We start from the raw sequence: 26,489 nt of genomic DNA, 5'->3' as shown, positions 1-26,489 counted from the left end.
CCTCCACTGGGTCCCTTCCCTTGGTGCCTTGTGAAAGAGCCACTGTTCTCTTGGGTTCTGGATGCTGGGATCATCCTGATCCAAACAAACACTGTTTGTAGAACCAACATCTTTGTTCTCCTCAACCTGATTATGCATGGTGTGGTAAAGTAGTCTGTACCAGCAGCTCTGCTTCCCAAGCACACAAAGCAGCCAGTGCAGATACATATGTTCACATTGGAGCATACTCATGCACACTCTACCTTGAGACACACATCCTCTCATTGTCTAAAACTGGACATTGATAGTGAGACCTATAAAAAATTTTGTTCTAAGGAATTGATTTTTTAAAAATAAAGCATAATGTAAAAAGGTTGAATAACCACGTCTCCTCCTTTTGAGTTTTCACGTTTCTTCATCAAGAAGTAGCCTACACTAGGCTACATGCTGGCAGGTTTTGTTGAACATAGCGCAAGAGAAAAATGAAGTCTCTTGGCCTGTACTTCCAGTAACAGTTGAGTGACTCAGCCCTCTTCACAAATAATCTCCACGGAGAGAGTAATCACTTCAAATTTTGAATATGAAATCATAGTTATTTCACAGAGTGTGACACAGTATTTCAAAAGCCATCAGACTACTTATTGTGAATGAAGTAGAATGTGAGAGCTGTTGTCCTTGAAGTAATGTGTATATGAATGCATGTTTTAACTACCAAAGAAGCCATGTAAAGACAACTTCCGACTATTGGACTATTCATCCGCACTGTACATCAAAGAATGATGTGTTTGATAAATGCATCACAAGCATGGGGTGCTTGAAGATGGCGTGCTCTCTAAATGATGCATTAAAAAGATAAATACTTCCATAACTAAGAAGCAGAGGTCTGGAAATTGTGGAAACACAAACATGCACACGCATGCATGCACTGAGACACAGGAAGAAAGACAGAAGCACTAGCTGCTAAAAAGTAGTAAATAAGCTCAGGGTTAGCAAGACTGCACTAACAAGATGTTTACGCATAATGGACTAAAACCTTATCACAATTAATTAATAATTCAAGTGGATAATTTCACTCATTACAGAATATAGACTCTTAAGCTCAGCAATGTTCCAGCTGGAAATTGGTAAAGTCAGGGAGTTCTGCGGGGGATGACCTCAGATAACAGCCGCAGACAAATATTTATCTGTGATTCAGATTAGGGATGCACTGATCTGTTACTGATGTCGGCACAATACTGACTCTAATAGCTGTATTGCATATTGGTGACAAGGGGCCCAATCTGGGGCTGATCTTTTCTATTCAAATATACACATACTATGCGATGGGTCTGCAGTCTGCCGGTACAGACCCGACCATTTTGCTAGGAGAGCTAACATAGCCTTTTTACAGATACAGATACAAGGAGAAGCAAAACGTATATAATGTACAATGTAAGTTCTTTAGAAGAAGCTAGCTCGGTATTCTCAGTATGGATATCGTGTTAGAATAAGAAGACGTTGGAGGAAGTTAGGAAAAAGAGAGAGTGACGGAGCAAGCGACCGGACAAGAGTACTTACCGTTAACATCAGACTAGCATTTACAGGTTGGCTTGAGCTAAAAGAGCTGAAAGGAAGCAGGATACATGCCAATCTGGTTTTCTTTCTGTTGTACTAGTAAATAGTTACATATTAGCTGGCATTGTTGCTATGTCTTGTGTTGTTGCTCTTGCTTGAGGTTTGCCTGTGTTAGCAGCTGACTCGAGCAAAATCAGGCGAAGAGACCGAAGAGGACGTTGATGGAAGAAACTAAGAAGAGAAAAATAGAGTGGCCTACGAGGCAAGACTGTCCTGGATGTTGGCAAGAGCTTCCTGAAATAAAAGGCTGCTAGACAGAGGCCGAGCAGGCCTTCTTTCTGTGTACGCAGTTGGACTAGTAAGTTTTATTGCTATTCCTTGTGTTGTCGCATTTGGTTGATGTTTGGTTGTGTTAGCAAAGTTGTCGACCTGCTACTTTTTGATCGTAATTAGGGGTATGACGAGATCTCGTGCCTGTAACGTTACAACCAGTGGATCAATAACGTAATGCACAGCTGAGTTTAGGGCAGGTAGACTTCTCATTATATGATGACGTTAGTCTGGTAAAATTATGACTTTTTTATGGACATGTCAGAGAACACATATATGTGGGAGATATTCTGAATGTGCAAGAAGTTTTGATCATGAGCATGAAATGCTGCTGAAACACAGGAGATATTAAAATCCAGGAGTTTCTAACTGAATTAAAATTAAATAATTTATTATTGAGGTGAAAAAGTGCCACAATCACATTTAAAGAGGTTACCTCCCCAAACAAAGACACAAATAGGAGGGAAGACTAAATCATGACTCAGCAGAGATGATATTACGTGAGAAAACTTGATCTACATGAGAAACACATCTGAAAGCAACACAGAATGCCTGAGAGCTGCACTGTATTATATTCTGTTATACTTAGGCTATAGATTTTGAATTGTCACCTGCCACCTGAATTTTGTGTTTCTCATTTACATAAATAAAACAAAACACCATAAACTGGTGCAGAAATACTCAAAATTTTCATATAATTTAGCATTAAAGATTTCTTTAAAAAAGTGTTAAAATCTCGTCTCATCTTGATCTCGTGAACCCAATCTCGATTCTTGAATTTTGTCTCGTCTCGTGGGTTAAGTGTCTCATCACACCCCTAATCGTAATGTAATCGTAACAAATGCATAGGATACACTTGTCCTGATTTGTACAGTGGTGAATTACACATGAAGCACAAAATCGCACCAAATCTTACATAATGTTGCTTACACAAAAAAGAATGATTCCCAGTCTCCTCTTCACATTGATGAATACAGCGTTTACTTTTAGTTTGGTATTGGACTGGTATTCGGCATCGGCCAATACCCAAAGCCCAGGCATCAGTACTGGTATCGGGACTGAAAAAGTAGTATAGATGCATCCCTAATTCACGTCAGTATGCTGTAGAAAACTGATTGAAGTGGACTCTCGAGTTGTTATGGCTGCACGACTGTGAGAAGACATCACAGAAGATGTACAATACACAAAACTGGCTTCTATCACACATGTGCATGCACTTAAGCACACACACACTGGCAGCAATACAGCGCATTGTGCCTTTTCTATGGGGCTTTCTTAGCACTATTGGAGTTGGTGTTGCGTTTCAGACGTGATAGCTGGCTTGATGGCGGCTGCTGCTGGGATTGGTTTTCCCTGCAGATGCTGACAGGACACTTTGGGATGTCTCTGCTCCTCTTCGAAATCCTCCATAGGTGAAAGAAGAAGCCCGTTGGCACCAGACATGTCTGACCACAGCACAATGGAGACAGGTGTGGTCCTCCTGGCTCAGTGAATAGTGCATTAATACAGGGCTGCATGGCTGCAAGTTCCATCATCTGTGAGTCAGTGCAGAGGATGACACTTTTTTTGGGCAATTTTAGGGCTTAAATTCCCACTGGTAGAACTGATTCTAAAAATATGCAGAACTGTGAACTCAAAAGCAAAAGCATCCATTGGATTTCTAATAATATTGTGTGAAAATCACACTTCCAAGCATCATCCAGCACTACAATACTGCCTGATAGTTACATGATTGATCTCCATAGGATTCAGGTTCCCTGTGCCATCCTGGGAAAAATAGGTTAATTTATAACTGCAGATCAGTGGAGAAGTAACCTATTCTTCAAGTCTATAAACATGCATTTTTGGCTCATCACAGATACAGCATTCATCTGTGCCAATTTTCTGTGACACCTCAGAATCGGTGAATAAAGCACCCAGCTTACCTTTCTATCACTGTCCTGGCGCCTTTTCATTTCAGCAGCACGGCAGTAAAGGCAGGAGGAAGATATGGTCGCACTTTTAGCACCATATTACCCTCTCTGCCTGTCTATCTGTCTCTCTTGTCTGTCTCTCCCTTGCAATCGCGAGTCAATTTAGTCCTGCTAGTGAGGGAAAATCCGTTTATCCGCGGACTACACTTACGAGGAGCTGCACCGCTTGGCTATTTCAATCTTGTGTGGAAGCGCCTGCCTGACAGCGCCTGATAAAGTGAAGATTTACTCGCGGACAAAGTGAGGAGCAATCCCTCACACTTTGGCTTACTCCATCAGTTTCTGTACGCTCTATACTGGCCCGGTGATTTAATATCTCTTCAGTGTCTTGTGGCAGCGCCCCCCTCCCTCGCACTCCCTCCACAGACGGACACGAACGCATTGCAAAGGAAGGTAATCTGTAAAGCATAAAACGGACTTCAGTCTCCTCAGCAGCAAAATGTAAGCCTATAAATATCCACTATGATTAAGCCATATACAAATAGACTACAAATAAGCAAATTGTAAACTCACTATCCTACTGTTTGTATTGTATAGCCTAACTGTAATTTCCCATATAGGCTAACCCAATATTTTACTTAAGTATGCCAAAGTGGGATACAATAGAAAAATGATTAGGATGGCATCAGAGGGTAGCCTATTTCTATTTTAAATCAGGTTCGCGTGGGACCCTGATTAATTAGGCTAAGTGGCTGTGATAGATTTAAATTGTCTGCCTTTGACTAAATTTGCAAATTTGCAGTTATTTGTCATAATTGAATGAGATTAACTTACCGGTAGGCAGCGTGCATATTCCGGGAAAAGATGTGCGTAAAGCGCACTGGTCCGGCGATCAGTCTTTGGACACTCTGAGATGAGCAGAGCAGGAGCTGTATTGTGGCTAGTGCTGAATGAAATCCCCTCTTGTGGCAAACAAAACCTCTTTGTAACTTGTGTCTTATCATCTCACATCTCTGTTCCACCGGGTGTGTGTCTGACTGGGTTGCTTCTTTTGATATCCGCACCCCAGAGAGTACCCATCGGTGCGCACTCCCTCCCTGCTGCTACTGCTGCTCTCTCTCTCTCTCTCTCTCTCTCTCTCTCTCTGTGTGTGTGTGTGAGAAGAATTCCCCAATAGACCCGATGCAATAATTTCCCTGGATAGGCTGCCGCAGGAGTTATAGACTCGAGTGATACCTCGAGCCCTTGTCGGACAGCATGTGTCGTGTGAAGAAACCTGCTTTGATAGTGCTCTGCTGTGCGCAGGATACAGCAATAATGATGTCAATGTACCTCACCGTCGTCTAACATTGGTAATTCGTACTGTCCAATAAGATCTAAGGAATGATGACATCAAAGGATATCTGTTCAATAGAGCAGGTTAAACTAGGTTAGGATATAGTTTTAGGATATCTCAGAAATGCAGTCACGAGTTTGTGTATGCATAGGTTATTTAACTATGTCTGATAGATTAGCACAAGAGTGGGGATGTTACTAACCTAATTCCCGAGACCAGAGCCTCAAAGAAGCCTCAAACAAGTTTATTTTAAACCAGTTTAATTTTCAGTGTTTTTATTTACGCATTTTTATTAGGTCACTGTCGTTTTATTTAATTTAATCTTAGTTTATTTTTAAGGTCTAACCTCTAAGTAGGAGAGAATGGTCTGTAATAATCTCTTCAGTGTGCTACAGATGTACTCAATTTCCCACAATGCAATGCAAGTGACGTCATAATCTAGCGACACAGCGTGGATTTCTACCGTGTAGTAAACATGGTAGCAAATGAGCGATAGCTTTATCTACAATAAAATTAATACGTTTTGTCCGTTGCGGCTCCAGCTGTGTGCGTTTGGACGGCCTTTTAACCAATTAAATGTTTAAGGATAAAGTTTGAACACGGAATTGCGGTGGAGCGCCAGTTTTTTGACGAGTCGCAGCAGTGACTGACCGTGTATGAAGATGAAGACTCCTGAAGGAAAATCTGCCTTTCTGCTAGACGCTTCTCTGCTATATAAAGACACATGTCCGGAGTTATCACGGTTCTTCCTGTAAGAAACTTTATTTAAAATCCTACATGAATTTCACAGCTGGGTCCTTTTACTGTCTTTCCATTATTGTTGTAATAGTAGCATGTAGGCGCTAGGTGGAAGAGCTGGACCAATGTGAACGGCTAACTTCCTGCTAATATGACGATAAAATGGATAAAGCTGTAAACTTTCTGCCAATATGACACAGCTAGTTTGTCCCATAGTGGTGTCTACATACATTCTGAAGATGATGTTTGCCTGATTTTAGATGTCGCCTAGCTCCCCCTCTGTTACCCCTTCACTAACAGGGATCTTCAATTAATTATAAGTAGCGACAAACATCTCAGCTGGGCCTCTGTAACACAAAAGATAAAACGAATGGAAACATCTCTAATGACATGCTGAGATGAGACAGCCACCAACACAAAGCACAGCTGTTAAAGGCCCAGTCAGTAGTTTTCACAGAAATATTTACACTTAAATTTGACTTGAAAAATCTGCATTTCCTTTGATCATAACCCAAATAGACTTGTTTGATTGGTGTGTTAACAAATATTAATGATGCTAACAGAATGTTTAACTGTATTAGAAAGCATCCATAACAGATTGAATTGATGTCTAGTAGGCTTCTCTCCCAGGTTGTTTTGTCTTTATCAGGTCAAACCACATTCCCACAACACTCTTTATTCAGGAAGACCATTACACTGTGTATTAAAAGACTTGTCAGTTTGAGAGTGAAGGCAGGAAACTTTGGTGGTCTCTAATATTCAACCACTGTTCAAAGGGTGGAATACACACTGGTGTTTGAAAAGTGGCTGTTGTCATTTACAGTGTTGCTCATCTTATCACATATCTGTACATTTTAAATTTAAACAAGGCGTGCTGATGTGTCACGCTCATATTTTCACTTTTCACTCTTTTTGTAAATTTGCCTATGTGAGGATGTACCAAGTTATATGAGAGATCATCAGTAACTGATCTATGATACGTACCTGGCTGCTAAACATGAATAGCCTGTTGAAGGTGGACAGTGAAGTGGGCACGTTTGTTCGGCATGTGTGAGCTGTTGCAACTGATGAATTAGGTTCACTTTATTGTCATTCTGTCTGATGAAGTTTCAGAGCGAAGTTGATTTAATTGGTGAGGTCACGCCACCTTCCTCACACGCGTAGAAAAGAGAGGAACGCGAAGAAAACAAAGTGCTGCAAGCGAAGACAATCCTTTTAATCAGTGGCTAGGCAAGCCAGACAGTCTGTAAGCCCCGTCTCTTCTCTTGTATCTTTGCGTGGTTTGTATAAAGGACTACGCATACAGAGAACCCAGCCTTTTCCAACTTACCAACTGTCTAATTAGCCTGCTAGCCTACTGCAGTCAAGTCTTAGTTCTTATTAGAATAAAACACAATAGTATTTAATGCAACCCTTTAATTAGCTTCGTCATTTACAGTTCACTGCTTCAGTTTTGTTACTTTTGCCAAAATAGGCATTTATTCCATTTTCTTCTGATAGTATATCCTACACAAGAGTGATTGCCTTATTGTATGGAAAGCGAAAGCCAAAAGTAATTTCAGGAAAAATCCTCTTAAGCCACAGAGTCTGTGTGTCTGGATGAAATAAATTGAAAGCGTGTGTGCGTGCGTAGGCCCTGCACACTTACAGGTGTAATTTAAATGGATATTGATGCACTTAAAGAGTGTGTGTGTGTGTGTGTGTGTGGACTCGTGGCTCGTGTTTGAGTTAGGTTCCAGCCATTTTCCTGTATCCTCCAACTTGTTTTCACATCCACCTGAGCCAGGAAATGTGTGGGCAAAGCCATGAATGGAAACAAAAACAGACGTTTTAAGAGTGAAACTCCAAGTCAGGGTCATTTTACGGATGTGTGAGTGAGCCAACTTCTGCTTTATTTCATTGATCTGTTCCCCACATTCCCTGGCTATGATGGGCTGTGGTGAAAGAGAACGTTTTGACCACATTTAACTATGGCCAGCTGTCAAGCGGGCAAGACACGAATCTGAATGTTTGGACCACAGGCTGTGAGACCTGGCTGGTTGCATGCCAAAGTGCCTGGCAGAGAAGACAACAATTAGCAGCCACAGCCAACATTTACACTAAGTGTGATGAACTAAGTGACTGCTACATTTGATCTTCCGCCAGAGTGATAATATGGAAGGCATACCAGGAGGGAAATTACTGTTAAGAATTAACGCTTCACATTGAGGGCTTGGGCACACAGTTGATGAGTTAACTGAGGGGAAACCAAACTGGTTTTTATCAGCATCCACTCAAATAGCTGGCATACATGGTGGTCAGTGTGTGCTGCTGATGTTTTTTAGTCGTAATGAACCACAGCTGTCTTTCTGTTTTCTTCTGGGGGTTTCCAGTGTCTTCCCTTGAATTTCCCTCGGGATAAATAAAATATATAATCTATCTATCTATCTGGTCATGCGTCACTGCCGTGTTTGTTTTGTGGGAGCGTGTCAGTACTCCTACACACTACCACACGTACAGTATTTGAGTGCTCGTGTTACTGCCTTCTCTGCCACTGTCTTCACCTTCTGTCAGGCTGATGATGACTGACTGTGTGTGTATTTTTGCATCAGGGTTACAGTTTAAGCATTGTTGTCGCTCTTGGTTTCAGTAAAAATTGATCAGAATTGCTGAAGAAATCCGAGGCTTGTAAGAGGCTAGTGATCTAAAAAGCCTTCAATATCTCACACAGCAGTCTTCTTTGGGCTGTTTCTTATTTATGTTAAGTAGTCACATGATCAGTGTGGACAAGTAGGTAGTCACATTATTAGTGTAGACATAAAGACAGACCATGTTCAGCAGAGAAAATCACACTTCAAAAATCTCACACAGTGTAAGGCAAAACAGCAATCTACAAATAGAGAAATACATAGAACCTCTTAATATTTAAGATTTAAGTACTTACAGAAAAAAGAACATAATATTGACTTTTGATAAAGGCTTTAGTAAGTTTGGGGGGGATGGGTCTAGGAGTATGTTAAGTAAACATGACGAGCATGTTTTCATGTGTATGTTTTTGTCCTTGCATGTGAACTGACGTCACTTTACTGTGGCTCATGTTGCCGGACTGTTTTCCAGTAAGTTCATCACCATAGTTGTGTTTCTGGTAACTGGAGCCTGACTGAGTGTTCTGATAACCAAAATATGCAGGATGTCTGCGGGACAAACAATGCCATAATGACTCTGCTTGTAAATATGCTCAAGTGCTTTGGTTCTGCATTAATTACAGTTTTTTTAGAGAGAAAAAAGACCAGCCATGCAATTAGTTTCATTATTGAATAATTTGCCTCAAATAATCAATTTGTTATGTAAAATGTTTGGAAATAGTGAAAATGTATCATTATGATTTCATCGGAGCTCATGGTGATGTGTTCAAATTTCTTGTTATTTTCCGGACAAAAGTCTACGTAAATGCCAACATGACTATGTTTGGCAGGTGTAATTTTTATCACGTGTACCATGTTAGTATAGTGTGTTAGCATTGCTAATTAACACCAAACACAATGTATAGTTGAGGTTGATGGAACTGTCAGTAGTTTTGAAGGTAACTGTTCATAAACCAAAATATGGGGCACATTGGTTGGTGGCACTAGATGAAAGGTCAGGGGTCACCAAAAGTATTATAATTCATGTGTACCAAATTTCATGGCAAATCATCTGGTAGTTGTCAAGGGGGTCACCTCAGAGTTAGGATTCATCATCTGGGAATCATGAATGCCTGTACAAAAGTTTCTTCTAGTAGAAAATTTGATATTTCAAAACTTTGATCTGCTGGTGGTGCTGGAGGAAGAATCAGGGCATCCCCAGAGTTATTAGGATTAATTCTCTGGGGACTCTGTAATTTCTTTACAGAATTTCATGGCAATCCATCAAATAGCTGCTGAGAGATTTCAGTCTGGACCAGTGTTTTGGACTGACCAAATGACAGACCACCATTACCATCCCTTGAGGCTAAATGTGACGTAAATGATTAATTGATCAGAATAATTTTTGTCAGTTAACTAATTGATGAATAGACTCATGGTTTCAGCTCTAAAGCATAGCCCAGTGGTGTGTTGGTACAACTAACTGTCATTACCTTTTGATTTTTATCAAAATCAGTCACTATGTTTTAATTTCCCAGCACTAAAACCTTTTAGACCTCTTTTGCCCTCACCCCCCTTATACATTACTCGCTCCCATCTCCACTTGCACTGTAATGCTCGTCTTACGGCCCCTCAGTCTCAGCAGGAGCCAGCAGACGTTTCCATCTCTGCATGTGAGCTCTAAACTCTGGGAGGCACCTGCTGGTCTCTTTCTCTGTCACATTTAGCTGATAAAAGGGGCTCTGCTAATATGTGCTGGAGAAGGTATGTAGAGTGCCCACTTATTGACACTGACCACACCGCTACCTGAGCTACCCAGCTGTTTTACAAGCATTGAGTGAAGGTTTTTCCAGAACACAGCAGCAGTCACACTGTTTTCCCTGATGGTGGCAATAAAAAGTTGTTAATACTTTTCTTTTTGTGCGCTTTGACTCACCCGGCACTTCTGTCTCTAAGTACATTATTACATTAAAGCCAACACATAATACCACCCTTTTGCATCTTCCAGGGCTCTGTTGATTGCATCTGCCAGTTGTCAGCATATCTTCAGTGTTCATCATCACAACTAAGTGTGCACTTAAAAGGAGATGCATGACAAGTATGTTAATAAGATTAGTGTCTTTGCGGTGCACAGTTTCTGAGAGTCAGGGGAGCAATGGGAAGGGAGACTGTGGGAAAACAAAATTCCCTAAGAATCCGGCTTCTCTATACTCAGGGGTCTCTTCATAGCCATGTCAGAGAATTAGCTTTTTTAGTGAAGAAAAAAGAAATGAATGTGTTGTTTTATGTGGTCAGAATGTATTTGTCTGTGGTGTCAAGTGTCCTTAATGATCCTTGATCATCAAAAGTGAAGCTTGTCTTCGTTTCCAGTATTTTCTGACAGTGCTTCTATATAATCTGACAGTTTAATCCAGTCGGGGGGTTCAGAATGCGAAGTGGAGAGTGCCAACAAACCACTGCCGCCAGACGCAGCAGCAGCCATCAGGTCACCTCCAGATTAAAGTCAACCCCACACCCCCTCCTCCTCACCATAAACAGCCAGCCGCGTTCCTGCCTCTCCCTGCCCACACGTGCAGCTGGGCAGCAAGTTTCCCTTCATCGATTTAAACCCAAGGCTAATTTTAGTGGGACTTAGCAGCGGCTTAGTTAAAATGTTTGTACAAATATCTCATTGCGAGCGTTCCAAAATTGGAGGCAGCCTAGCGGTCACAGAGGCAGCTCTGTGCAGGGGAGGAGGGGGGCATTGAAATGGTTTGGAGAGTAGCCCTATATTGTTTGGGAGAGACCCATTTGCTTTTCCGGTTGCATGTTTTCCACTACACATAATGGTGAGGGCTGTATGTGACAAGCTTTTTTTTCAAATTGGTTTCCATCTGGTTGTTAATAGTGTTATGTTGCATATTGAAATAATTAAATATGTATTTATGTCTTTTAACCAGTATTTTAGAGAACCAAAAACGTTTATATTATATATTCAAGAGAACTTGTAATTAATTATTAAAACCTTACTTCATGATCATCTTGTACTAATGGTTTTAACATCAAACTGATTCATTTGACTCTCATCTTGTGTCTGTTCTGATCTTGCCTCCTTTTTATTTTCTCTAGGCAGTGGCGTATGAAAGCGAACGGTAAGAGACCTTCACTTCCTTGAAGAATCATACTTTTTTTAATTTACTTTTTATTTTTCGTGTTTTTATCAGTGATGCTCTAGAGTGTATAATAGCCGCAAAGAGCAGAATGCAGTCGTAAGTCAGACCTTGTCACCGGCTTGTCAAGGTTGATAAACCTCGCTAAACCCTCAGCCAAACACAGTGAGTCAGCCAGATGTCTGAAGCAGACTGATCAAACACACAGAGGTCCATGCCAGCCAAAATCACATCAATGATGCCATTTAGTAAGGCTGTTCAGGCTTTTCTCATCCATACAACATAGAGACTGGTTCTTAAGAGAGTAACATGGTGCTCGTGAGGAAAACTTAATTGTTTGGCCTGAAAACTGATGATTTGACATGGCCTAGTGAATAAACAGAATAATGGAAATGTTGTTTAGCAATGACAAATATATTGGAATGTGGATTGTTTTTCTGTGAAAATAGATAAACGAGCACAGTATCAGTCTGCCATCTGTATGCAACTGTTAAAATGATGATCCTACACTGAACTTTCAACTACTTGTCTTAAACAGATATCTCTATTTTACTAGCTCATAGGGATAGAAAACCCATCCACAAACTTCTCATTCTCACCCTCACATTACCTTCTCACCACCCCAGTTATCTGGGTATTATTGTGTTGAAAAAAAATGTGCACGATTGCACACCAGAACATTTGCTGATAGATTTAGATATATGTTATAGATAATGTGTCTCTCTCCTCTTCTCAGAACAACCGAAGCAGATATACCCCTGTCTGTTGCAGAACACCTTGGCATGTCCTCACTGTTATCAGTGGCTACAGCCTGACAATCACCGGATGCGGCTGCGGCCCAAGCAGTGTCCGTCAGCACGGGTGCAGAGTGTCCTGCGCAGGAAAGCCAAGGGCAAACGACTCAGCCTGGTGCAGAAAAGCCTGCTGCACCGCTTCCAGAAGTCCTCCTCAGTACTGGTGAGAAGACAAAACACTTCGATCCCACAGACCTGGCTGTGTATTGTACTGAACTGCAGCATATTGTCCTTGTAGAAAAAACACAGTTTCTTTACCTCAGATGATTTTTGTGCACTGTGTCCTCTAATGTTTGTACTGGTTTGTATTTTTGTATACTGGTGTTTCAAGGTAAGCCACCACTGGGTGATAGTATTGTTCCTCTGCTGTACTGGTTGAGCTTTAGTGGTCATAGAGACTTTCTTCAGTTGAAGGCTTTGGAATCAAATCCACTGTATAAGCAAACATCAGCCCTGTTGAAGAGTCTTTGCACACTTATTCTGTAGCTGGTGTTGACTTCTGACCTATGGAGGAGGCAAGACAGAAGAATTTCTCAGTGGTGATCCAAAATGTATCACATCGTAATTTAATATAACTTGACAAGCCCTACATTGTCTCTTAATGTATTGTTTCCAGTTGTTGTTGCTATTTAGATTTATGAAGTAATTTGTGTTCATTCCACAGAAAGTAGCCAGTTTCATTATGGTGCTCCACTCATCATTGCAGTCTTTACAGTGGCCTCATTAAGCTAAACTGTGAGAGAACTAATGTTGCCAGACAGTGCTTTGTCAACACTCACGCTGTTCTGTCCCACAGCGCTCTAAATTGTTATAGTGGTCCACTTAATGGATCGCACCAGGCAGGGACATAATGGAAAGCTTGTTTTGGCCAGCACCCACCCATTCTACTGATAAATCCATTTAGATGGGGAAACCTGTGCTGCGGAGCTTGTGGCAATAGCATCATTTTCCCCCTACACCAGAGGGCAATGATAGGAGAGAACCACAGAAGAGCCCCTCTGGTGATCTGACATCAGCCTAATGAAGAGCAGCTCTAGTGGAAATGCTGCTGCCTCATTAAAATCTGGTTGGATTCATTTAGTATGCAGGTATTCTCCGCGCGAGGCACTCTGAACCCACGCTGAACCCACTCTCCACTATATATCTGTTGACTCTGAGGGCAAAGAGGAAGACAAAGATGGAGAGAGGGAGCAGGAGTGTGAAACAGAAAAGGTAAAATAAAGCAAGTGGATTTTGAACATGAAGACAATGAAGAGTAAAAGAGGCAAAAGGTCATGGAAATATCTGAGCTGACACTTGAATAAAAATAAAACTTTTTAATAATGAACAGTTTGCCAATAAAGTTAGACTAGCCTAAATGACCAAACAATGTCAGTTAGGTTAGCGTAAGATATTTCCCTCTCACCAGTACTACTCAGAGGTTGCGTCTTCTTTCTGTCCGTCATTTTGACAGAAAGGGTCGTAAATATTCCCCCAATATTTCCCCACTAACATTAGCTGCCGCTGACTGATAAATGTTATTACTTGCTTGTCCTTCATCCCCCACCACGTCAATCCCTCTTTTTTTTACCTCGTTAATCAACCTTAATAAATTATTGTTTTTTTTTTTTGTTGTCATCGTTTAAAAATTTGGACGGTGCTTCAGATGTTTCCTAGTCAACAATTTATACATTACTGAAGTCTTTACTCGCTAAGACATTTATTAAGTTTTAATGGTGCAAAACGATATAGTAAATCACATGTTTATAACTAGCTAGTAGCTAATCAGCCCTTGGGAAGGACTTTACACACAAACCTGGCGATGGATTTATGAATAAGTGTTGCAACTGGATCCTGGACTTCAAATGCATCAAATGAAACCTGTGTGACTCTCCAGTGTAACTCTTAGCCGATTCATCACCCTCAGTCACTCAATCAGTACATCCCGAGCATGTCCTCGGAGGTATTTTTACTCTCTGTTTTCACGGTCACTCGCCTGTCATTTACTGGAGGTTCAAGGGGCAACAAGTCAAGCCACGTATGTGAGACGTCACACACTTGTGCTCAGCAGAAGGTTGATAGCGAGGTGATACCCTGAAAATGCAGAGTGGTGGAGCGATGAGATAAGGGAAGGATTGCAGCCTGCTTTCCTTTCTTTGCCTCCCTGGCTCAATGCTGATGGATGGAGCACAACAACGTTGCTCAGAAGGTCTCAGCACGAGAGCCTGCATGAAGAGATTAGCCTCCACTCGTCTCCTCTTTAAAGTTAGAAGCACGGGGTCATCGTTAAGAGAACGGCAGAGTAAGATGTAATACCAGAAATATTTTTGCTGTTGATTTTTAAGTCCACAGACTTGAAGACTGCCCAGTGAGATAACGTGTCACGGTGACCATGTACCCTTAATTTGTGTTTTGTTAGTGGTTGATCCTTTTATTGTTTGATTTCAGTGGGCCAGAGTTAAATGTTATGGCTGTGTGCACAATATTGGGCTCTTCTTACTGTTAGCCACGTGACATCCACAGGAAGAAGGGAATGATTTATCGGCAAAATAAGCAAGTCATATAAATTTGTTGCCACAACCATGCCTGATTAGGCAGGTTTAGACAGATGTTTATTTAAAACAAGGTGTGAGTTTTTGCAGACGCGGATATCCATGTTTGCTTGCGTTCTCATTACTCTTCCAAGTGTCAAAACAGTTCTGGGATCTTGCTCTTGAAGTGATGTGTTGTGGGACATTTTCAAGAGCTAATTTTTGTTTTTTTAATCTTTGATTTGGATTAGTAGTTTGCCCAGGCCAAAGCTTTTTAGAGTGAAATATATAGTCTTCCAAACAATACACAAATTGCACACAATTGTGATATATGACATTTTCTATACAGATCCTTTACACCAGGCTTTATTTATGGAACATTTGTGTTGACCTTAAGGAAATGTGTCCCTGTCTCAGCAAATATATAACCATAAAAACATCAGACATGCAGAAACACGTGACCAGAAGATGCATAATGAAGCTCATACCCATGGGTGGTGTGCAGCATTTATACTCCAGAGTGTAAATCCCCTTCATTTCATACCATATTGCTCTCCCTTTAGGATATATATGTGCCGCCCTCTGGGTGGATGCCAGTTCATGGTATGATTTCCTCAGCTCTGTGAAGTAAGAGGTATTATAAATCAGGTATGTTTATGCATGCTGGGCAGGTTATCTTGCAGTGGATATGGAAATATGTTGGATTGTAGCCCCACAAGGCTACAAAGGCAGAGACCCTAAATGGAGCGAAGCGCATTTTCCTCCTCCATCATTCTTCTGTTCTCCCTTCTTGAGCCTAGATTTATACTTCCCAGCAGAGTTGTTTGCCACAAGAAAAAAATGGTTTAATACACTCTTTTTTTATACATTAAAGTGTTTTGGGAGATGAATGCATTTCTGGTGTCCTAAAGTCAATAATTTGTAGGAAAGGAAGAAGGGATTCAATCTGGTAGTTCACCAGAAGAATTACTCTTTTTTTCCAAGACCGGTAGATGCCATTCTCTGAGAACAAAACGTGTTTTATTCTGAAAACAACACCTGCTTTCAGAATAAAAGATTAACCAAGTATGGACACACAAAGTGATTGAACATAAGTGGTTGAAAAATCCTTCCCTTTCCCAGAAGGGCTATTTCTTCCTGACATCCAGCCTCTCTTTGTGATTTATGTCACCACTATTTCTTGACCTTACTGACCACCTCTCATCCTCTCATCCCCTATTCTTCTGGGTTTTTTTTCTTGAACTCTCCAATCTCTCCCAATCTTTTTTCTTTCCTTTTACGTCAACGCTTCTACCTGACCGCCGCCTGCCCCCTCACTTTATCCTCATCTTTCTTCTATCCTCTTTCCATTCTTGGCCATTGGTTCCACCACATCCCTCTGTCATATTTATCTTTGCTGGAGTAATGTCGCTGGAGAATGTGCCTCTTGAGGAGATGACAGGAAACAAGAGACAGCAATGTTTATCTGGTGCTTTGCTGTTTGCTCTCAGGGAACAGGTTTTTGCAAGGGTTTTGACACCTTGAGGGTGTGCAGCAAATGACAGGATAACAGGGGGGGGGGCGAAGGCGAAGGGACTCTGGGAAGTAGATACACTCACTCATGTCTCACGTGTGTACTAAAGTATTTTCAGCATGTTAACACACACACACAGACAGTAGGAGCAGCAGTCACGGCAAGTCAATGCTAGCTGGGTTAGTGACTGACATCCTTGGGAAACCATAAAAGGCCTATACCTGTCATCATGTTTGTAGCACAGCTCACGAGCAGGATAAACCCAGTATAGAGAAATTGATGCTGTACTATAACATCATGTCATCTCTCAATTAGCCTCTGTTAAAATCTGCCGCCACTGTTCCGTTTTTGGACCCCCACTCACCAGCATTTAGTATATTGTATATTGATCCTGTAACCAATTCTGTCAGCACGTGTGCCAACAATGTCCTTATACAAGTGAAGTGTCTCTGTTCATTGGTTACCTCTTGACCACAGAGGAGCTCCAAATCGAGATCTGTCACTGAGCTGTATTGTTTATTCCTAAACCCCAAAACTCCACCTGTACTCAGAGCAGCTGCACCCTGAAGAACAGCTTGTCCATCCAGGAACCAGATGCTTAAAACTGCGTATAGATTCATGACTTAAACTGAAGACAGAAATATGCAAACGTATAAGTCTCTCACCTTTTATGTATTTCCTGTGTACCTTTTCATGTCACCTGCAGCTATCTTTAGTAAACTGTGTGTACCCCCACTGTGAAGTCTATGTGCTCACCTTCTCATCGCACATTCTTTTTTTATAAATACCAATATATGTGTGGGAAATGCTGGATGCATTGTTTTTGTGTATGTGCATCGCTCATACATCTGGCCCCCTGGTGTGTACTCAAGACATTTTAAAATTAGAAGTGCAGGCATGTGACCCTTATCGGACAATCATGTATGTGTGTTGTGGCTAGTAATAATGTTGAAGACTTTACTCTTTGGTCTCTCTGCTTACAATGAAAATAGAATGTGAAGGGGTTTTTAAATGTTTGTCAGTTGAAACATTTTAAATGTCATAAATGCAAAATAGCAGGGGTAAGTTTCTAGATTTACACTAAACCGTGACAGCATTCTCATGATAAAGCTCCCACAGATAATATCAGGGGGATTTTAAGAAGCATTTGTTCTCAGTTTATCTTTATTTTTTATGTTCTATCTGAAAGAACCGTATCAAGCATTTTTCACAGTGAGAGTCACTGAGTCCAGATGTTCATTTAACAACTCGTATACTTTAGTGAAACGAATGATCCAAATCCTGATGAATAACATTTCTTTTTATAATCTGGCCAACTCGTACTAAATCCTGCTTGTTGAGGATAATATAATAAATCATAATTTAAATAGTTGATACCTTTCCTCCAGCCTTTGCTCTGTTTTGTTTTGAGGCAGACCTGCTTGTGTGATGCAGGACGGGACGTGACCTTTATCACCACCAACAGAGAGAACCAGTGATGACATCTTTTTTTTAAATGGCAGTGTGTAGCAGCTCTGCATTCGGATCGGGTATCTCTGTGTATTTACTGGGCGGCCTGCCTCCAGACAGTGTGACTAAGTGGCTGCCTGCACCACCACAGCTTGCCTCGTATTGATCCCCAAACTGCTCTTCTGCTTTCGACTTTATTGTGTTGTATTGATGTGTTCTCAAATGGCTTTTAAAACACATTGCACGCAGATGTTTGTGCTTTTTAGTGCACGTAGGCATTTTGAAACTCTGTCACACAATCAACATTCAGCACTTACAAACTTCTGTCAGGCTTCTATTTAATTCAAATACTCTTATAGGCACCTAATTATGTCACTCACCCTATTACTCTTCTCATCTCCCCCCTCTCGGGTGGTATCGTACTTCCTAGGTCAAATTAATCAACCCAAGCTGACCTCTGGCAGCAGGGAGAAAGACAGGAAGGGAGGTATTTATGGAGCAGGGGCTATTATTAGAGGGTCCATCTGCAGAATTGATTTATGTGGGTCTGTGTGAGTTTGCATGTCTGTATGTGTGTCATTTCACTATTTGTCCTGCAATTTTCCATCTAATGCCCAGAAGCAATGTCAAATGTATGAGTAATCTCAGGCTACGGTCATGCGTGTCACATAGAGGTAGAAATGTGTGTTTCATGAAAGCATGTATATGTGAAGGTGTGACACAAAAAGGCAAGGCCAAGATTTCTGTGCTGATTAAGTTCAGACTTATTCACGACAGAACGTCACAGGACTTTAACTCCCCTCTTCTCATTTGCCACAATATTGAGTTACACATGGTCCATTGGGCACTGCTACCACTGCATGACACAAAGTTGCATAATCGCATAGATAGTTGCCACATTTATGAGTTATCTCTCACTTGCTTACACATTTAAACATCATATTATTATCCCTGGACATTTATGTAAACTTACATAGGATGCATGTCTTAGGTCAAATAAATTGAAGGGTAATTTGTTGGCATGTTAGAAAGCCCTGACTGCCTTTAAACCATTCACTGCACACCGTGAGAATTAGCAGATTGGTTTATTCTCTCTTCAGACGAGGAGGAGACTTTAGTCAGCCGTTAGCGAGGTCTAAATGATTGCACACAGTTTTTTTTTTTTTATGATTTAGAGGATGAGCAGCAGGTGCTGAAATTCTATGCACCATGCATGATTGCCAGAGCTGAACAGAACCGTGATACATGTGTATGGGACCAAGGTTAAATTTATCTGTGGCTGTCTGTGTCAGTTCACATTTCAAGGTAACCACAAATGCAAGCATGCATAGGATGTAAGACAGAAACCAGAAAAGCTGCTGTATTTCGGTTTAATATTGTAATCACAAGTCATGCTCTCTTCCTCCGACCATATGGTGAACCTAGATTTTCCAAACAGAAATTCAACTCTCTGCAAAAACAATCACCCTTAATGTTGCCCCAGCTGTGTATAGATGGTTGTTGATCCTCTTTCCACCCTGAAGCTCCAATATGTCGCCTTTGCCATATGCTTGACCGGCCACTGTGTAGGTCTGTTTGCTGCCAATAGCCCAAGATAAAGAAATCAAATCTGTCGGTGGCGCCGGTTCACATGTGTCTCTCCAAAGTGCATACACTGCATGTCAGAGGATTAGCGTAAATTAGATAAGTACACGTGATGGGTGGGATTTTATTTCAGTCTATCATGACTTGTCGTCACTATGCAATAACCATACCATCACTGTTGTTTTGGAGTGGACAGTGTCACTTTGGTGACGCCTTCATATTGCTAAACACTGACGTACACACACACACACTTCACTGGGCAAAGGTTTTCTTAGACGCTGCCATATCAGTGCTTCAGCGCAGGCCAGCTGATGAAGGTGGGGCCACTAGTGGTAACTAAAGGACAAGAGGATAAACAGCACGAGGTCATTCTAGCAGTAAACATCCATCTGCAGCCAGCTGTCTATCTCTGTTTGATCCACTAAACTATAAGCCACACACTCTTTTTTTTTTTTGTTTTGTGAAGTGTTTTTTTTTTTTCTCCTTGGCAATCATTGGATAGTGATCGATTGAAAATGTAGGCTGTCACCTAAATGTCCACAGCCCTGATCACTTACAATGTGTGTTAAAGTTCTATTTATAACCGAGGAACAAATAGTTTTTGTTTGAGTCTTCACCACCAGTGTCCTGTTTAGATCTGATTAGATGAAACATAGATGGTCTACAGGTGGAAATTTGGTAATTACGTCAGGAAATAAGAGGCGGTAGTGATGGAAAGGTTCTAAATAACAATAGAGCAAATACAAAGTGTGAAATATAACAAGACTGCTCATCACAACACTTTAGAATATGTTTAGATGGATGGATGGATGTAAACATAAATGCAGTGACATTTTGAAGGATGCAGTGTATGCATCACTGGCTCTCTGCATCGATCCATTTAAAAAATGAGTGTGGCTTATCACTGTCTGTTCACGTTATGAGGTTGTGAGACAAGTGAAATGTGTAGGTGTCTACTTTGAAATCATTCACTTTAACAAACATGGCATGTATTTTAAAATTTTTCACTATATAAATTGACTTGCATGTAACTTTTTAAAGGACCAGTTGTACATTTCGCCTGTTGCCTGCAAATAGGATATTCTGCATCAATATGAACCAAAGCATATAGTTAAAAATGGCTTTTTAGGGGAATCACTGGTTTCAATGCATTCCAATACAGCGTGAGAATCATCTAGCAGAGATTTTAAGTTCCTTGAAATAAAGTAAGTAATCCATCACATTTAAAATTTTGTCAGTTTTAGTTTTGTCAAGTTGCAAGAAAGAATGCTTTTTTTAAAAAGCTTTCCAATTTGGTGCATGCAGTGAGTCAGTTTGTGATTTCAGACTCCGTTTCCAGTTATCCACAGTTGTTTGTGACTTGAAAACATTATTTTAACTGTGAAGATGTATGGTATTAATGCTTACTAATCCTCCGAGGAATGGTGGGGGAGGGGTGGGGACACTGTTAAATAATAAAACATTTAATGCTAGATAAGGCTAGAATTTTTCTCCTATACTCGTGAACCCGGATCCTCCACTGGAGTGCAGCTCTACCCACTATAGGCTACCACGTGTCTGAAACACCTCTATATAACCAGAAAGTGTTGCCAGTATAACATCCTCTGACAAAGAGCCTGCAAGACAGTGTGTTCCTTAAAGAAAACAGCTTTAGAATTGCCAGCTAAATTTATCCTTGGTGTATTATAAACAGTCTGTTCCAGCTTTATCTGCACCATCAGCATAGCTGCTTAGACTTGTTATGACTCCTTTTTTTTTATACAATTGCAGTCATAATCGGTTTGAGCTAACTTTAGAAGAGTGCCGGATATTTCAAGGTCAGGAGAGATAATGAGTTTGATGAAAAGGGCTTTTACTGTTGAAGGTTCTCTTTGAATATGAAACTTTATTTGCTTAAATTGAGGCTTGGCTATTTAGCAATTAGAAAGAAATTGGTTTTATACCACTTATAGGATCATAACAACTCAGGAACCAGACGGGAAACAAAAAAACTTAACTGTTGTTCATGACCTCCATATTTAGCTATACCTTTCCAATATGAGGAAATTACCTCAAATACCATAAGTCATAACCATCACCAGCAAAACATTATGTATGTGTGCTCCACTCTGAAAAATATAATTTATCTTCTTTGACAGTAGATTTTAACAAGCACATTTTGTGTACAAATAGGAATCATTTATCACATGATTTTGCATATAGATGCAATATGATAAATGAGCAATGTTATTTTGTTTCCAACCTTCACATAACCTCACTGACTAACTGTGCTACATGAACAAACCAATAGAGTGATGTAGCCTTTCTGTTGACAACTTCAAATTATTATTTACCATTTTGAAACCTAAGTAGTATCTTTAATTCAATCTTGTGTTCTAATGGTGCAAATTAATAGTCTATTATTATTGGAGTCTATGGGAAATTTTTAAATTGAGAAAAAGATTTAGATTGTGGATGGTGATTGCGATTAAATGGATCGTGATATTATTTTCTGGCCAGATCGCCTAACCCTACATGTAAAAACTGTTTATCCAACAATATCTTTCAACCATACTTTCCTTTGTTTGGACATGCTCAGATGAAGTCCAAACCTTTTATCCTATAAGGTAAATTTTGTTTGCAAACATAGATGTGTCTAGGTGAGAGTGTCACCACTGACACAGCTGCAGCAGAGTGCTGGCTGTCCCACAGATTTGAAAGTGCATTGGTCAGTCCTCCTTTGAGCCACACCCCTGTTCAAAGATGGGTGGGCCAGTAGCTGGGCTTGGTCTATATAAATCTGGACATGCAAGCTCATGTAGTAAACACTTCACACACGGTCACGTAGAAAGAAAGAAGAACTCTGTACTCCCGGTGCTTCGAAATCCAACTTGCCCGCACTTCCAGATAGACACCTGTCACAATCTGAAATGGCTACCTTCGTGTCGGTGAGTTTTCCATCTCATCAGCATTCAGGACTGTCAACAACTTGGCTCAGACTTCTTGACCTGTTCTGACCAGTTTTAACCTTGTGAAACTCTGGATGGCTTGTGTCATTAATGGGATTTAAGTTACTGAGGGCTGGAAGTAATTTTGAAGAAGAGTTTTTAACTGACACTAAATGGCCCTTACCACTTTTATACTGCACTTTCTACAGTGAGGAAAGGATTCTCCCAGGGAGGAAAGCATAATTGGCTCTCCTGTGCAATAGTTTTATTCTGTACTAAAGTTGGTTTAAGCTTCTTTGTTCAGAAAACAAGCACCTCCATGGCGCGTGTCTTAGTTGTGAATACTGGGCAGCAGTCAGCCAGTTGCTGTAAATGTGAAGAGAAATTGTGGTGATTACCATTGTATTTTTTTAATCTGTTTGGCGATGTACCGTAGTGTCTGTTCTGTGAAACCGTAGATTTGTGCTTTATTAATTTCTTATTAATTGATTATCGTACGTGCGCTATGTGACATGTAATGAAGTTTGTCCTAGTTGCATGCACTATTCCTTTTTATTGGGACACATGACATTGGTAGGCATGAGTCTAAGATTCCAAGTGTTGTCTTGAATCATGAGGATCTCACAATCCGACAGCTGGGTCTCGTAACTCTCACAAGTGTCTGCATGCTTTGCCTTATATAGGGTCTTGTGTCATCTGTGCCAGGAAATTGCTTATAATTTGTCACAAGAGGTGCAGGATAGTGTAAACTCGACTGAGTGCCAAAGTAATTGTAGTTACAAAAGATTCAGAGAGATGAACTGCAAAAGTTGGCTGGCGGCTCTTATAGGACCCGCACCCTGAATAGGTGAAACTGCATGGCAACAGCCCCTCCTTGCCCCGCTCATAGGCAAGTCAGTGTTTTAGATCCTGCTTGAACTAATCCAGTTATTTGCATGTGTACAAACATTTAAAGGTAAGATAATCTTGGTGTTGTTTTGCAGGGCCAATGGGAAGAGCTTCAGCTGTTGAGTGAATCATCTCCTGTCATGAATTTGCTCCCATTGTGTAAGCTCTGAGATGGCAATAGATGTGTCTGACATCTGTAAGGCTTTGGTCTGGTCTGCGTCACCCAGGACATGCGAGCACTTCTCATTACAGCACTTTTGCCTGCCATAAGCGCAGCGAGTCCTGCTCTCTGTGTCCCTGAGTTCATTCGGTCACTGCGGTCAATGTCCAGACTAAGTCACAACAAAACTCCTGCGTGACCCAGAGAAAGACAGACAGTTGTGGCTATACTGGGTTTGATAAAAAAAACAAAACAACTGAAATCACAAAAAAAACTTCACCATCCCTCACGTAGATTAACATTAGTTTGTAGATATGTTGGTATTATTCAAGAGTAGTTTCAACCACCTTTCAGAAAACTTGCAGAATTCCGTTTGGGGATACCTTGCATGCCTTCATCTCAAAACTTCGTTATGTATGAAAGGAATATAGAGGCAGGCCATGCAATTTTAATGAATATGTTCCTTCCCTCTCTTTATCATAGATGGCCACCTGCCACACTTGCAATACGACAACCAGACACAAAGGAATGAACAGGGACTTTATAGCTACCCTCACTAAGGCTCACAGCACACCAGGGAGTGCTGGCAAACACAAGACCCCACAGTCAACCAACAGAGCCAACATGACTACCCCCAAAACTCCTGGCAAAGACAAGACACCTGTTCATACACCTAGGTAAGTTATTTTTAGGTGGCTGGTATAAATATCCCCTGAGCTAAAATGTAAGATATCCACAACTTAACTTGGTAGGTGTCACAGACATCTGAGAGGATGATGTGTCAGGCAGGTTAAGACTTGAATGATTAAGTTTCTATTTATTCAGCATGAAGAGAACTGCAGCTAGCAGTTGATATCCATGCTTCCCAGATCGTGTACTTGTTGACAGCACACTTTTAAAATTTCCTGCCAACCAACCAAATCTCAAGTTACTGCATCTTAACTCGTCATCCCTATCTCTTTCTCTTCCCCTATCAACCCTCTCGCTTTCCCACCAGGTCCTCCACCTCCTCTAACACTCCAGGGTCAGCATCCTCCAAGCCTGCCTCCAAACCTAAAAATTGGGTCGTCCAGCGTCTCAGCAAGATACTCCTGCGAGAGGATAGCCAGGGCAGCAAGAAGGGAGGCTTAAAAGATTTTCTCTCCTCACTTTGAGTATCCCCCAAATGCATCTTGTTTTTTATGTATACTCTTACAAACAAGGGGTTAGACGCATGCTGTAACTTGTTTACACCAAAGGATATGGGGGAACTTATGAAAGTAACTTTGGTTTCCTAGCCAGTGTGGGAAGGGTTACAGTTTGCCCTCCAACACAACTGTTGCTGGGCTGTTTGGAATGGCACTCCTGCTAATTGGGAGCACTGGGCTGGTTGTTTAAACTATTAATCAGGGCTACTGCATCCTCTGCTGAGCCAGTCGGAGGAGAATGCTTATTTTGTCTAATTTAGCTCGTGTAATCTCCTAAACTGGGGATGGTAATTTTAAGTGGAATTTTAAAGTGGAATAATTCAGTATTTATCAAATGGCTGAAACCTCGCCCAACTTTGCGCTGGCTGTCCAACTTTGTTCTGGGATGGCGTTTGTGGCATGACAAACAGCAGGTTTACATGCAAATATCTTTCTCCATTTTGGATTTTTGTTTTTCTAAATCATCTTCATACTACTTGATGTTTAAACTTTTGTATTTGAAGTTATTTACTCGCTTTATTTTTTGGCCCTCTTCAGTGAGATGTCTGTCTAAATTCATTTGATATGGCACTAAACATGACAAATGTATATATGTTGTTGCCACCGTTCTATTTTTGTACATGCATACAAATGATTTTGAACTTTGACTGTGCACAGTCACCAGTGAAGATATTTGTAATTATCTAAAATGGGACTCGTCAGTTGCTGTTTACACTGATTAGGCACATCTGCCTAAAACCTGTATAGAAAGACCTATTGACAGTCAATAGTGTCAAGACTTTTTCTTTATTTCTTTTAATATTTTCTTTGTCTTTGTTTTGTAAGGTTACTCTTTTCATCTTTTGTTAAGAGCAGGAATTTAAATATATCTTTTGAATTTTGTACTGCCTAATTAACTACCTGTTTTCCATTAGCTAGTCAATGAACAATATGTGTTTAAATCCTGAAATACCTCACATTTGTATTCCACCTACACTGTGATTCTCTGAAATAAAACCTTTTCAGTCTGTGAACTGTGCTGCTTATTCTCACTCTCTGAGAACACAAATGAGTGCTTGAAAATGTCTCATACTGCATATAGTTTGCAGATTTAAAGTCCATGTCTCTGCAGATATGGATGTATGTAAAATATGCCATTTATCCAGCTGCAATTACTGAGGATGTTTTATACCAGCCAACCTTGCAAATAAGAAAGCCAAACTGTGTTTAAGAGAATTATATTCATCCCGAAGAAAACTTTTGTGCCAAAGATGTACAATCAAAAATAGTGAAATAAAATGGAATGAATTTAATCAATGAAGGTGCAATGATGGCCCAAAGTTTAGAGAAGCTAGCTTGTGACTGGGAGGTTGCCGGCTCAATCCCCGGACCAGCAGGATAAAATCTGGGTGTGGAAAGCAAAAACAAGCAGTGCTCCAGTAGAGCTGCTCAGTGGCCAGCAGATCAGGCTGCGGTTTTACTGGACAGCTTCCAGGTGTGAATGTATAACAGTGTGAATGTGATCTGCAAATGAGAGGTTGCTCTCAGTGAAGCTCCCTGAATAAATAAAGGTCCAAAAAATGTATGTAAAACAAAGGGAGGTGCAAATTAGAGATGGCCGTGCTAAGCATGAATGAAAGATACTATGTTATATCAGTATACAGGAGGCCTTTGTGTCGATACGGTAAATAAGAATTTGTTCTTAAATGACTTGCCTGGTAAAATAAAAAGTAAAAAAATGCTAAGAATAATTATATGGTTACTGCTGGAGAAAATAATTGTATGCTTTGGTGTATTTACATAAACTTTAGTTTTTCTAGTGTTAAAAAGCCAGTAGTCAATGCAGCAGTCCCTCGTGTGTTACTGCGCATGTCCTGCAGGTGGCGCTGGACTTTA

General features: G+C 40.7%; 1 protein-coding gene across 1 annotated transcript; it reads left to right on the top strand.

Annotated features, from left to right (window-relative positions):
• The first annotated feature begins 5,558 nt into the window (after window positions 1-5,558).
• On the top strand, window positions 5,559-25,627 carry cunh18orf21 (chromosome unknown C18orf21 homolog). Its single transcript, XM_038725697.1, has 5 exons — window positions 5,559-5,863; window positions 11,562-11,584; window positions 12,339-12,559; window positions 23,911-24,104; window positions 24,425-25,627. Exons 1-5 carry the CDS (start codon window positions 5,769-5,771, stop codon window positions 24,579-24,581), a joined length of 690 nt encoding a protein of 229 aa, XP_038581625.1. The 5' UTR covers window positions 5,559-5,768; the 3' UTR covers window positions 24,582-25,627.
• Window positions 25,628-26,489: the final 862 nt, after the last annotated feature.

The sequence above is a fragment of the Micropterus salmoides genome, unplaced genomic scaffold (genome assembly GCF_014851395.1).
Source record: "Micropterus salmoides isolate LMB-PRFRI ecotype aquatic unplaced genomic scaffold, ASM1485139v1 Ms_hic_scaffold_17, whole genome shotgun sequence".
NCBI lineage: Eukaryota > Metazoa > Chordata > Actinopteri > Centrarchiformes > Centrarchidae > Micropterus > Micropterus salmoides.
Note: the sequence above shows the minus strand (reverse complement) of the source record. Positions and strands in the feature narration are given on the sequence as shown.

Bases quoted from the DNA above. Each gene is read 5' to 3' on its own strand.
- cunh18orf21 (XM_038725697.1), top strand. From the start codon at position 5,769: ATGAAGATGAAGACTCCTGAAGGAAAATCTGCCTTTCTGCTAGACGCT. The intron at 11,585-12,338 runs GTAAGAGACCTT...TCCTCTTCTCAG, and splicing joins GTGGCGTATGAAAGCGAACG to AACAACCGAAGCAGATATAC. The intron at 12,560-23,910 runs GTGAGAAGACAA...TCTTTATCATAG, and splicing joins AGAAGTCCTCCTCAGTACTG to ATGGCCACCTGCCACACTTG.